Raw genomic sequence first — 14188 nt, 5'->3', positions numbered from 1 at the left:
CCGGGGGCGCGCGCGCGCGCGCTGGGCGCTGCTGGGCTGCGGCGGCGGCGGCGGCGGCGGCGGCGGCGGCGGTGGCGGTTACTATGGCGGAGTCGGCCGGAGCCTCCTCCTTCTTCCCCCTTGTAGTCCTCCTGCTCGCCGGCAGCTGCGGGTCCGGGCCCCGGGGGATCCAGGGTGAGTCCCGGGCCGGGGGGCGGGGGCCGGGATGGAGAGGGCCGGGCGAGGGCGAGGCCTCGCGCCGCGGCCCCTGGCTACAGCGCGCCCCCTCCCCACGCGCACAATATGGCCGGGTGGGGGGCGCGGAGGAGTCGGGGTGACCGTGGTCGGTGTCCCCAGACTTCCGAGGCGCAGCTGCCCAGCTGGGACCGAGCTCACCAGGGCCCCTGGGGACCCGAGCCCTCTTCCAGGCGGAACTGGATTCGGGGAGCTCTCAGGGTCGCGCTCCCAGCACCCCCTTGTTCTACAGAGGGGAGGGCAGGCTCCCTTCCCCGAGATTTGGAGGTCCGTGCTTCTGCCTCTCAGCATGTCCAGGGGCGGGGGTCTTCATTCCCTCCCTCCAGATGCTCTTGGGGGGCGCCTTTTCTCCCGCCAAGATTAAGGGGCTCAGGCGATGGGTCTTTGCTTCTCCGAGGTATCCTGATGTGGCGAGCCCTTGCGCACCTCAGATGACAGGGGAAGGGGTCTCTAACCTTTCCTTCAGGACCTGCACTTGGTGTGTCTCTTCCCTTCCCTCTGCTTCCTCCCTATGTTCTGGGAAAGGGAGTCACATTTCCCCTACGTGCAGCCCCCTTGAGTTCAGGGGGGCAAAAACCCCCCACATACACATGCCCTGTGGAAGCTGTTTGGAGGAAGGGAGACCAACAGGCCCCTAAACGTTTTTGGAGCTTGGCTTTGAAATCTCTCTAACCCTAGGAAACCTGGTTCCAGAACGGTTAATCTGCATCTAGGTGTATTTGCTTTCCACCTCGCTTCCCCCACCCCACCCCAGGGGGCCCATTCAGTTAATCACTTTGTGGATGCCTTTCAGGTGAAATCCTAGAACCTCCCTCCAACCCCCAAGATTATTTAAAGATCCCACCACTGGACCGACTCCCCGGTCCTTGGTCAGTACTTATTTACCTTCCCACACAATCCCTTTTCCCAGCCCTGCCCCCCGCGCACTCCCCCACCCTCACACACCCCTTACCTTCCAACCCCCACAGCCTTCTGCTCCCTGACACCACCCCCACCCTTCTCAGTATAGAGGTGGGTACCTTTCTGTGGGACACTCGACTGGGTGTGTTGTTTATGAGGCTTTGGGGGCTAAGAAGAGCAGTTGAAACCCTAAAATATTTCATTTAAGAGACTCGTCTGAAATGTGTTTTGGCATTGGGGTAGCAGATGAAGGTTATATTTGGCAGTTATATTGAAGTGATTATTGACCCACAGATGGATCTGGGAGAGACGATCAGGATTGTATTCGATCCCCGATGTACAAACCCTAGGCTTTGACTTCTCAGCAGCCCTTAACCTTCCAGCTATGGGAGATCAAGTGTGTGTTCTGTGGCTCTCCTCTCTACTAAAAATAATGATTCTCAGGTGGGTTCAGGCTTCTTTAATAAACCAGACAAACAAGAAAAGACATCATCCTACTTTGGAGTCTCAAAAACAAGTTCATTATCTCTAGCTTTGATATTTGTTCCCAGTGGTGTAGTCTGTGCAGTGGGGTCTTTGTTCACTGGCTAATGCTTCTGTTAAGCACCTCGTGTGTGTTCCTGGGTCTCGCTGCTCTGTGCATGGGTAATATGCCATGGGGTCTGATAAACATGATGAAGGTCTACGAACATGGGCTGACAGTTGTAAGATAATGGTTTTTGTGAATAATGTTCGCTGGGCATTATTATGGGCCATGTTTTTGGATGTGTAACATAATGTTATTTCTCCAGTAGGATAGTAAATAAGGAGACTCAGCCATCAGGTTTGTCATTTTGTATGTGTCTGAATAAATCTTTACATTCTTTCCATAAAATGTTTTATACTGTCCCTAATATAGTTAAGATTTTTAACAGCCATTTCCCTGTTGATTTGGTGTAGTGTCTGTGGGGTTTTTCTTGTGGTGAGCCTAGTTAAAAATGTTTAATTGGTAATCCAGCTGGTTCTGAATAGGGCAGAGTTCATTTTTTGTAACCTTCCTAAAATGGATGTTTGTTAGGGTGAGGATGGGTGGGCATAATAGGGAGTTAGTTTCTTTTTTTGGTAAATTGGAAATTAGGTTGTGTGTCCAGCAAACATTCTCGAAGGCCTTTAAACTTCTTGGCCAGACACTACAGTTTTTTCCGGGACACATGTAGTTGCCAATAGTGCATGCTACAGAGACCACTGTTGCAAGAGGCTTAAAGTAAAACGTCAGTTCTGGGAAAATAGAGGCTGTGGGATTAACAAGAAGTTGATTGCTTTCCTCCCCTGCACTACCTCTGTGTGTTCCCCTAGGTGAGCTGGAGGAGTGGCTGAGCCAGGCAGCCCTGATGGCTGGTACTTGGACATGACATGAGGGCAGCAAGGGATAGGTGTTCTATTAGTGCATTAACTGCGACTTAGTAAAAGGCCAGTGACAAAGAGAATGAGTTCCAGGTTATAAGCAGCATCCGCTTGATAGGTGTAGCAGGTTTGAAGGCCTCACTTTGGAATTTTCACATCAGTATTTAAAAATGTGAACTTGCATTAGTAATGGGAGAACATGACATAAATTTCTTAAGACAAAAGCAACAAGGGAGACATTTGAGGTTCTGATAGGAACATTTTGGATTTCTGTGAACAGACTTAAAAATCTAATTTCAGGCCAAGTCTTGTAATTTTGTTGAGTGCACATGGATTTGAAGTACAGTGAAAGTGAACTCTTGTAGAGAAAAAGAGAATCTCTGGTTGATTTTGTTAAAAGAGCTCCTGGAACAGATGTGATTAAAACATATTAAATGGCTACTCTGGTTAAAGGTTGGAGCCAGATGGAGGGAGGAGGCCAGATCTCAGCCCCAGAACTTTGCTCCCTTACAGGTTGTCCTTGAACAAGTCACTTGCTTAACCTTTCTGTGACTGCCTCAGTTTTCTCTCTGTAAAGTAAGGAAACAGCCCATGTAGTTCTTATTGGGACATTTGTGAGACTAACTTACTGATAGCCAGTTGGCTGGGAGGTATTTTTAGACACAGTTTCTGACTTCAGGGAACAAGCAATGTTGGGTTACTTTTTATCTTATGGAGCAGAGTAACATACTCTTGGGATTGATAGAAGCACCACAGGCCACAGCGTGGTTAATTTCTTCTGATTTGTGCATTTTTTTTTTTTGTAGACTATTTCAGATTTCCTCAAGTTAATTTCTGTCTTTTGACAGGCTCTTACATCGTAGATGGGGCAGCGTACCTGTGCTAATCAAAGACAGTTTGAAGGGAGTGACCTGCTTTAGGCTTTATTGGTTTGGCAACGTTTTAATTCTTACGCAACTCTGGGTATGTTTATGGCACTATGTAAATGTTACATAAGAACATGGAGGCTGAGAAGGGGCTGGAATGGTGCCTGTGAACACAGGAAGGTTAGACTGAGGACTTCATCCGAAAGGACCTTGGGAAGCTGCAATCAGCACAGGAAGAAGCTGCACTTCATTTTCCTCTAAAAACCTTTTTAGATGATTGTGTCTTTCAGGTGGACTGCTGTGTTATAAATAGGTTTATTCTCCACTGGTGAGCTAATTGTAACCTTGCTACCAAAATATGAATCAGTAAACGAGGAGACGAGGAGCCGTGCTGCTTCTTTCGGCATGTCCTGTCGAAGCTGCTTGTTGCATTTTGGAACATGAGTTGAGTTGCGTTGCAGTCTGCTCTCATAACTCAGGAGTACAGGGTGTTGAGGTGGAATGGAATTCTCAGTTCATGGTGCTTTAGATCTTCTTTATTTTTGAAGGTTAAATTAGAATACTGAAGTGGCTCTTTTGTTTTAATTTTGAAATCCTTATTGTTTACTGTTCAAGTTTTGCTCAGAGCAGCAGTGAACAGTAATTCTGGAATCCCGCCTCTTTGTCTTGTGTTATTTGTCTGTTACAGTAGGAGTTGATGTAAGAGGGTCTTAGCTCATTTTCCTCTCTGTGTTTATAAAAAGAAAATCCTAGAGCCCTCCTTCTCATCCATCCCTCTGACGCTGGAAGTGCTGCTGGCATCCGTGGCCCATCGGTTCCGCCTGGGCTGGGAATGCTGAGGCCTCTGAAGGAATTGGCTCCTCAGACCCGCAGTCTCCGCTGCATTTCTGCCCCTCTGTAGGCTCCGCCTCGTGGCCAGGTTCCAATACCTACCTACCTGCCTGCTCCAGGTTTTTGCTCTCCTCAGTGTCTCTCGCACATGTGGTTTGACCTGAGCTTGGGCTCCCGGAGGCACCATCCCTGCTCTTGCCTATTCTCTCTGCCTGCTGGCTTCTCCATCAAGGACACCTGTAACACCAAGCAGAAATACTGTTTCAGAGTGTATCTCTCTTTCCCTTGCTCGGTAGAGCTGCCAGCATTTGGTTGAGCCATGGCATTTGCATCCCAGACAATCTGACCTGCTCTATGGGTTTCAGAGACAGTGACACCTCAGGGAGCTCTGGGGTTCTTTTTGGTTTTCTTTCTTCTCTCTTCACTTCATCCTAAGCCTGCGTTTGTCTTACTAAATATTTTGAATTTAACATAATGAAAGTAACTGCCCTTCCCTTTAAAGTGTCAATCACCCCTGGTATTTACACAATTACATATAGGAGATTTCTTTATTCATTAGGTTGGGTATGTGCCTGGAATGGTTCTTGGCTTGGGGAAATAACCCTGAGAGAACAAGATGGACAAAAATCCCTAAGTCCCTAACTGTCACAGAACTTACAATAGCAGTGGCTCAGACTGAAGATAAATAAGTAAACACAATTCTCAGTCTTAAGTGCTCTGGGGAAAATAAAACATAATGATGTGCTAGAGTGTGCTGAGAGCTACCTTTTCACATCTCTCTCAACTTCATTGTTTCATCTGTAAAATGAGGCTAATACAGTCAAGTGTCATTATTCGTGGTACTTATGTTCTATAAAGTTGACTGGAACACTGGATTAGCAAATACTGAACCACTGCTCCTAGGGGAAAGATGGGGTTAGGTTCCTGTGAGCCACTGGTCACCACCTCTTCATCGACCAGTCAGTACATAACCTTGCTATGTGTGTGTTTCTGGTTAAAGACACCTTATTTAATATACATTGGTTAATTAACCTTGGACTTAAGGCCAACAGCACTATAATGAAAGCCTGAACGACACTTACCTGATAGACGTATTTTCTCTGCAAGGTACATCACTGTCTCCTTGAGCTTGGGAACACTGGAGAGCATTTTAGCCCTGCTCTTGGGGGCCATTTTAAACAGCGAAATCCCCACCACCAACACGAAAATGCAAAAAGGTGAAAAGGCACAGAGTATACTATGAAAAGAATACATATTTATAGTATGAAAGCTGAAACAGGAAGGCAGAGCATTGTCACCTTGTTCACCATCAACTGGGGACATGTCATTGGGTGATTCCCATTTTTTACCACTGCACATGTCTGTGAATGACCATGAAAGCACTGAGAGTATTGATTTTGGGGTTACACATAAATTTTAATGAATATGGAATCTATGAAAAATGAGGATCACCTGTATTTTGTTAAAGCCATACACAGATCATTGTGGCAGAGATAAAATTATATGGAATTCCAAGGATTCCTAAATGGTTTCACTGAACCAGAATTTGAATATAGAGAGAAGTCCCATTTCCAGTCTGTAAATATATAGTTATCTGAAGTAAATATATATAGATATCTATATATAGTGATCTATATATATAGTGATATATAGATATGTAGTGATCTAAGTAAATGTATAGTGATCTGAAGATTCCTTTAACACATATTTATTGAGCACCCAGGTTCTAGAGATACAACAGTAAGCAAAAAGACATACAAATGCCTTCCTTTGGGGCGCCTGGGTGGCTCAGTCATTAAGCGTCTGCCTTCGGCTCAGGTCATGATCCCAGCGTCCTGGGATCGAGCCCCGCATCGGGCTCCCTGCTCAGCGGGAAGCCTGCTCTCCCTCTCCCACTCCCCCTGCTTGTGTTCCCTGTCTCGCTGTGTCTCTCTCTGTCAAATAAATAAATAAGGGGTGCCTGGGTGGCTCAGTTGGTTAAGCGACTGCCTTCGGCTCAGGTCATGATCCTGGAGTCCCGGGATCGAGTCCCGCATCGGGCTCCCTGCTCGGCAGGGAGCCTGCTTCTCCCTCTGACCCTCCCCCCTCTCATGTGCTCTCTCTCTCTCATTCTCTCTGTCTCAAATAAATAAATAAAATCTTTAAATAAATAAATAAATAAATAAAATTTTTAAAAACAAAACGAAACAAAAAAAGCCTTCCTTCATGAAGCTTACTTTCTGGCAGGTGAGATAGACAATAAATAAAATATAAGGTGATTCTTCCTACCGCAGTCCACCCTCTGCCTCCTCCCCCCAAGATTTCCTGCCTTTGGAATATACCACCTTCCAGTTATTAAACACGAATCTAGGTACGCCTTGGAGGGATTATGCAGATGTGATTAAGGTCCCAAATCAGTTGATCTTCAGCTAAGGGGACTGTTGTGATAGACCTGACCTGACTGTGCTAGCCCTATGAAAGCAGTTTTCACAGCTGATTGCAGAAGAGGAAGTCAGAAATGCTCCAGCTGGTTTGGAGGAAAGTAAATATCCGTGTGTGAACTGCCCATGGGGGCCACGTGGCTAGGAACTGCGGGCCAACTCTCAGAGCTGAGAGTGGTCCCTGGCTGTCAGCAAGGAGGTAAAAGGGGACCTCAGGCTTCCATCCACAAGGCAGTGGAGTTTGCCAACAACCAGTGAGCTTGAAAGAGGTCCCAGCCCTGGAGGAGAAGGCAGCCCTGGCCAACACCAGTCACGCTGTGCCTGGACTTCTGACCTACAGAAACTGAGATAGTAAATAGGTGGTGTTTTTTAAAGAGAGAGAGAGAGAGAGAGAGAGAGAGAGAGAGAGAGTGTGTGTGTGTGTGTGTGTGTGTGTGTGTGTGTGTGGTGGCAGCTCAGATGGATATGTGAGAAGGAAAGCAAGAAGGGAACTAACTACCCAAGATAGGCTCAAGGAGACTTGAGACCTGGTACCCAGCCATGCTATTGATGGACCTCGCATGTGAAAAGTTCTTTGACCACATGTGGCCTTCACCTACTCTGCCAGTTACCTAGATAGTTGTGAGTGAGTGGAGGAGAGAGGAGATTGTGAGTACTTTGGAGATAAGTTTTTTAGGTGGTAACAATGTTTGAGGGGTGCCTGGGTGGCTCAGTTGTTAAGCATCTGCCTTCAGCTCAGGTCATGATCCCAGCGTCCTGGGATCGAGCCCCTGCATCGGGCTCCCTGCTCGGCGGGAAGCCTGCTTCTCCCTCTCCCACTCCCCATGCTTGTGTTCCCTCTCTCTGTCAAATAAATAAAATCTTAAAAAAAACCAAACAACCAATGTTTGAGTTGAGGAATCTGAACTGAAGCGTATCTTTTTTTATTAAGTAGTTGTGAACCTGCCTTGCCCTAGATCTTCATGTGTTGTTTTGGTGTACATTTGTATATTACATTTTATAATTGTGGTCGATAAGATTGAATTGTCATCAGTGTTCACTTCTAACATCCAGGACCAAGCTGAATGGTGAGAGGGATACTGAGGAAAGAGTCTGTCCTTGCCCTTAAGAAGTTTACACACAAATTGACTTTTCTTCTTCTTTTTGAAACAACCCCAAGACCCTTCTCATGCAGCGGGATGGCAGTAGTCGTAAAGGCATCTGGTTAACTGAACGCTTACTGTCTACTCAGGTGTGATGCTAAGGACTTGGGTTATGTCAGTTACTCTCTGCAGCTACTCTGAGCACTCTTATCCCCATTTTACAGATGAGGTGACTGGGGCATGGTGAGGTTCAGTGGTGGGCTCGAGGTCTGTCAGACTCCAAAGCATGTGCTCTAAATCCTGTACTCTACCATATCCTACGAGGACTGTGAAAGTAATTTTCTAACCAGTCTCTGCTTCCAGTCCCCCACGGGTCGTCCATTCTATTGCTGGATTTAACTTTGGAGAGCATGCCCTCTGTATCTCATGATTCCACTGCTTTCATGTGGCCTCCAGGATCAACCCCAGACCCCTTAGCCTGGCATCATGGTGCGTCTGATTTGGTCTCGTCTCCCTTACCGTCCTTGTCTCTGGCTGGAACCTTGCATCTGTCCGTTCGCCGTGGACCTAGTATGCCTTGTGTTTTGCTTGGCCTCGGCCTTCTCTTCTTAACCAAAGTGACCATCCTCCAATGTGGGACCGTCTTTGTCCTGCCTTCCCCTGGTCCATGGTTCCATCCTCTCTGCTCTTCTCTTTGGTCCATCTGCTCCTCCCACTCTCCCAGCCTCTGCCCTCTAAAAATGGATGCTCAGAACTGGCTTATTCTTTCTGTGGCTTTGTCCTGTCACAGAGCCTTGCACATTTTAAGTACTTAATAAGTTTGTTTAATTGAATTCATTCAGTTCTTTTCCATCCTCTCAGCAATATCCTAGGTAAATAATTCCAGTTCTGTCCCTGCTGTACTTTTAATATCTCCTCTTTATGCAGTTTTTATCCTAGTCACTCAAAAATGCTACAGACATTTCTGAGTTACTTGGAACATGATAAGCTCTCTTCCTACCTCACCACTTTCATCTTTGTTTTATTCTACCACCTACCCATTTTATTCCAGCCAAATGTACTTGATCTCAGCCTCATTAGTTTTATTCTCAGCCCTGGCTGATTATTTTCTCCTTCATTGTCCCAGTTGCCTGAAACCATTCCTATTCCTCTTCTCACTCAAAACTGTGACATACACTCTCTCCTCTCCACTCATCCATAGTATAGTAAATAGGTCAGGAAGCAAATACAAAATGCCACTCATAAACATCCTCCCCTGCCCTAATGAGCCACAAATACGTCTATTTAAATACAACAAAGAGAGAAAGCAGAATGGTTTTACATGTTCATTATAAACTGTAAGTAAAGGAGAAGTACCAAGTTACTCCTAGATGGTCTGAATAGGACAGCTGAATCCATACACTTGGGTCCTAGGAACACCAGGCACGCTCCATAGTAAGACGCCACTCATTCCAGTTTTACCTTGCCATTCTCCTGGGCAGCAGGTGGGCCCTTGCTGAGATATTCAGGTATTTACAGTCAGCCATAAATTAAGTTGCAATGACAGGTCTCCTTAGCATAAACATCAAACGTCTCTTTTGAGTGAGAACAAAGCTTTCATTCTCTAGACCTGAGGCTTAAGGGTGAACTTGTTTAAACAGCTCTCTAGGGTTGGGTTTGTCTCCAAGTAGAATGTCAGAAAGGCAGTTGGTAGAATAGATAGAGTGTGGAGCTGGCTTTTCAAACACCTTTCCCTTATGCAAACCCCATTCCGAGACCTTTTCCCAGATTGAAATTAAATACCAAGCTTATCAAGTGTCTTATTGTTAAATCTCTGGGTTTTTTTTTTTTCCCCTCCTCATACAAATAGCTTCCCTTATTAAGTCAGTTGCATTTTTTTCATAAGTGCTTTTTACCAGTACATTTTTTGGTTTTTTAGGTACCACCCAGCTGCACATGTAAAATTTGACTTTATTTTGGCACTTGGATACTTGAGAGGTTTGGTTTTGTTTTGTTTTAATGTATTTTTAAAATCTAATTTTGATGATTGTGAAGGGTGAAAATGTAACTTTCTTTTTTACCAACCAGTAGCATCTGATTGTTTTACTTTAACGTTAACGTGATGTTTCTACTTAGGTTAGAGGCTTGGCTGCTGACGCATTGTCAGTTCCCAGTTACTGTCCCCCCTCACCCCTTTGGGGAACCAAACATTACCTTTGTTTTGTGACACTTTAGTGCCAGACGCCTCCATTTTTTAACCTGATTCAGGATTTTCCTAAACATTTTGGCAGTTGTCTAGATTAGTAGTTACTGAACAATATTTTTCTTTTTTCTTTGTCTTTTTAAAGCAGTGCAACCCTTTAAATGTACAAATGTAGAAACGTATGTACAGCAGATAAAATCCGCTCTGGTAGAGCCCCCTTCCCTCTCAAGTTATTAGGCTGAGATTTATTAAACACAGTACTATTTGCTAGGCACTAGACACCACTGAGAAAATGGTGAAGCAACGCAGGGCAGTGGCTCCCCCCTGGTGGAGCTTAAAGGTTCCTGGGACATCTTGGAGAGCACAGGGATTCAGGAAGAATACGATCTGAACACTAGACTTCCAAGGGTTTTTTTCCTTGTTATTTATGTATGTATGTCTGTATATAAATAAGTGATCTCTGCACCCAGCGTGGGGCTCAGACTCATGACCCTGAGATCAAGAGTTGCACGCACTACCACCTGAGCCAGGTGCCCTGAGTTGTTTTTTCCATGCATGTGTGAGGTCTTTAAATGTTTTTGTTTTATAATTGAGATTATATTATACATACTGTTTTTCAAAGATGTGATATTTTTTAAAATTGTGGTAAAACACAGATAACAAAGAATTTACCATTTTTAACCATTTTAAAATGTACAATTCAGTGGTGTTAAGTACCTTCATAACGTTATCACCACTATCTGGTTCTAGAACTTTTTCTTTACCCCAGAGGAAACCTAGTAACCCATTAAGCAGTAACTTCCCATCCTCCTTCCCACTCCACTCCCCAGCCCCTGACAACCACTTATGTGCTTTCTGGATATTTAATATAAATGGAATCATATAGGATATGGCTGCTTTCACTTAACATAGTGTTTTCAAAGTTCATTCATATTGTAGTGTATATCAATAGTTTCTTCATTTTTATGGCTGAATAATACTCCATTGTATGAATATACCACATTTTGTTTTTCCACTCATTATTTGATAGACATTTGGGTTGTTTCCACCTTTTGACTATATACATAATGCTATTATGAACTTCCGTGTACAAGTTTTTGTTTGAACACTTGTTTTCAGTCTTTTGGATGTACACCTACAAGTGGAATTTTTCGGTTATATGGTAATTCAACATTTAATTTATGGAGGAACCATCAACTGTTTTTCGCAGCAGCTACACCATTTTATGGTCCTGCTGGCAGTGTATGAGGGTTCCTGTTTCTCCAAGTCTTCACTATCACTGGGTATTTTTCTTTTTCATTTTCTTATGGCCTTCCCTACTGGGTGTGAAGTGGTGTCTCGTGGTTTTGATTTGCATCTGCATTTAAAATTCATTTGCATTTGAGATGATGTTGGACATCTTTTCATGTGCTTTTTGGCCATTTGTGTATCTTTTTTGGAGAAATGTCTATACAAGTCCTTTGCCCATTTTTTATTTTTTTATTTTTTATTTATTTTTTTATTTTTTAAAGATTTTATTTATTTATTTGAGACAGAATGAGAGAGAGCACATGAGAGGGGGGGAGGGCCAGAGGGAGAAGCAGACTCCCTGCCGAGCAGGGAGCCCGATGCGGGACTCGATCCCGGGACTCCAGGATCATGACCTGAGCCGAAGGCAGTCGCTCAACCAACTGAGCCACCCAGGCGCCCTACAAGTCCTTTGCCCATTTTTTAATTGTTTTGTGTTGTTGAGTTATGAGTTCTTTATGTATTTTGAATACTAGGCCATTATTAGATATATGACTTGCAAATATTTTCTCCCATTCTGTAGGTTGTCTTTGTATACTGTCCATTGATGCACAGGTTTTAATTTTGATGAAGGCCAGTTTATCTATTTTTCTTTTGTCACTTGTGCTTTTGGTATGCTATCTAAGATAGCATTGCTAAATCCAAAGCCATAAAGCTTTACCCCTGTTTTCTTTTTTGAAGTTTTAGAATATAAGTTATAGCTTGTATATTTAGGTTATTGATCCATTTTGGGTTAATTTTTATATATGGTGTGAAGTAAGGGTCAACTTCATTCTTTTGCATGTGGAGATCCAGTTGTCCAGCAACATTTGTTGAAAATTAGTCCTTCCCCCTGAATGGTCTAGAAATTCTTGTCAAAAATCAGTCAATCATAAATGTAGAGGTTGGTTTCTGGACTCTCAGTTCTATTCCATTGATTTATGTGTCTATGTTTAATGCTAGTACCACACTGTTTTGATTGCTGTAGCTTTGTAGTAAGTTTTGAAATCAGGAAGGGTGAGTTGTCCAACTTTGTTCTTTTTTTTTCCCCCTCAAGATCATTTTGGCTCTTCAGACTCAGAGTTGAAGTGTTTGTTCTATCCTAAGGAAGCTGTAGGGGGTTTGGATAAGGTCCAAGGAAGACTAATTAAAATAATCATGAGTTGTAATAGGCTATTCTTATCAGTTTGGCTTGTCTGATGGATGCTGTCATCTGGAAGGAGGAGGGCTGAGAGGCAGTTTATGATCAAATTGTAAAGTCGTGAAGAGAAAGGGCTACGCGAGCTGGTTTGGGCACCTCATCATGGATACTATAAAGTTAGAAGGTTGCCCAGTGAGGTTTGGAAGAGGCAGGTTTAGTATACCTGAACAGGACAGTGCCCCATTCTGGTACAAAATCGGTGAAGCTTATTATCCTCGAGGAGCGATTAATTAAGCTAAAAGTCATAAATACTGGAGCTTTAAAATGTTTTAGAACATTTGTGGATCTTCATCTACCAGGACAAATGTGGATGTTTTGCACTTGCTTCTTACCTTTTGAGGTTAGTGCCACCACCCTGTGCTCTCCCACACCCTGTCCCCTGGAGATGTGGTCTGGGGCAGAGTAGTGTGCTGAGTGGCCAGGAGTCTATGCCTGTATGGTGGCTCTTGGGCATTCCCATGCGCCACACCCTTGCTGAGTGTCCTCCTAGTGGGTCAGAGAGAGAGAGGACCCAGCCCCAGTGCCCTGCCTGCAGTGGGGTCGTCTTTGCTGAGACCCAGCTCTGTTAGTGCCGCCATAAGATGCAGCTAGACAGAGGCTGCCCAAGTTGGGACTTGTTGGTCTTCCTCAAAACACAGCCTCTCTCGTGAATCAAATTTGCATCCACATCCTACCGCATACCACCTTCTAATCCTATTTTGGAGCCACACTCAAATCCTGCATAGGTGGTTTTGTTTTTAGTTCCGGTTTGACTGACTTTTAATAACAAAATGCTGTGCTAGTGAGAATTTCATTCTGACCACTTTTGGGGGGAGGGGCTGAGGGAGAGGGAGAGAGAGAATCCTAAGTAGGCTCCACGCCCCCAGCACGGAGCCTGACGTGCCACTCGATCCTACAACCCCTAGATCTTGACCTGAGCCGAAATCAAGAGTCAGACACTTAACTGACTAAGCCACCCAGGTGCCCCCTGGTTCTGACCACTTTTTAACTTGGTTGTGTCTCAAGTGGTTTTGTTATTCCTCTGTGATTGGTTTTCCAAATTGTGTCATTTCTACTACATAACTCCTTGGTTGTGGAATACAGAGAGTTTTAGGTATGTATTGTTTATATGCGTGTGTGTAGACTGATTTAACCTGATGAGTCACTATGAAGTAGATTATAAAGGGCTATTAGCATTCATTAGTCCAGATTTAGCTTTTCAAAGAAATCGCGATTAGGTTTATGATTTAGTGTACCTAGTACATTTACAGTAAATTCAGATGTTTTTATAATTTTATTACTTATTTTGAGAAATGAATATTAACAGAAGACTAGCCCTAATGTCTCTCTTTAAAGTTCAGGAAAAAATATATAAAATTTAAAGCACTTCCCAGCGTTGGATCAGTGATCCAAACAATGTGAATTTAAAAACAAACTGGATTCAAATTTCAGCTGGAGGATTTTAGAGGTCATCTAGTTCATTGCCTTCTCTCTGATGAATCATGAGGAAAATGAGGTTCAGAGAGGTTAAGTGACTTGCCCAATGCCACACGGCTAGTTACTGGCAGAGCTGAGACTAGAATAGCAGTTTCTTGCTGTGCTTGCTGTGGTCTTACTGTAACTTGCCACTTCCTAATTAGTGGTTAAAGAGACGTTTTACGTGTGCATGCCTGTGTGTGTGTCTGTTTGAGTCTTACATTTAGAGGAGAGATTAAAGTTCATTGAGCACCTATTTGCCGAGCACTTTTAAAATGTATTATTTCATATAGTTCTTACATAGTCCTGTAAAGTGATTATTAACAGTTCCACTTTACAGATTAGGAAACTAGGGTGCAGGGAGGTTA

The 14188-nt window shown here is 44.0% G+C and overlaps 1 protein-coding gene across 1 annotated transcript in view; it reads left to right on the top strand.

Moving 5' to 3' along the window:
- Positions 1 to 62: 62 nt before the first annotated feature.
- ACVR1B (activin A receptor type 1B) overlaps positions 63 to 14188 on the top strand; it is a 32706-nt gene continuing 18580 nt past the window's right edge. Inside the window, exon 1 of the mRNA XM_044915405.1 lies at positions 63 to 174. Coding sequence (XP_044771340.1) covers positions 84 to 174 — 91 coding nt within the window. The 5' untranslated portion in view covers positions 63 to 83. The remainder of the gene's footprint in view (positions 175 to 14188) is intronic.

Source organism: Neomonachus schauinslandi, chromosome 5 (genome assembly GCF_002201575.2).
Source record: "Neomonachus schauinslandi chromosome 5, ASM220157v2, whole genome shotgun sequence".
Taxonomy (NCBI): domain Eukaryota; kingdom Metazoa; phylum Chordata; class Mammalia; order Carnivora; family Phocidae; genus Neomonachus; species Neomonachus schauinslandi.
This window is presented reverse-complemented; position numbering and strand designations above follow the sequence as displayed.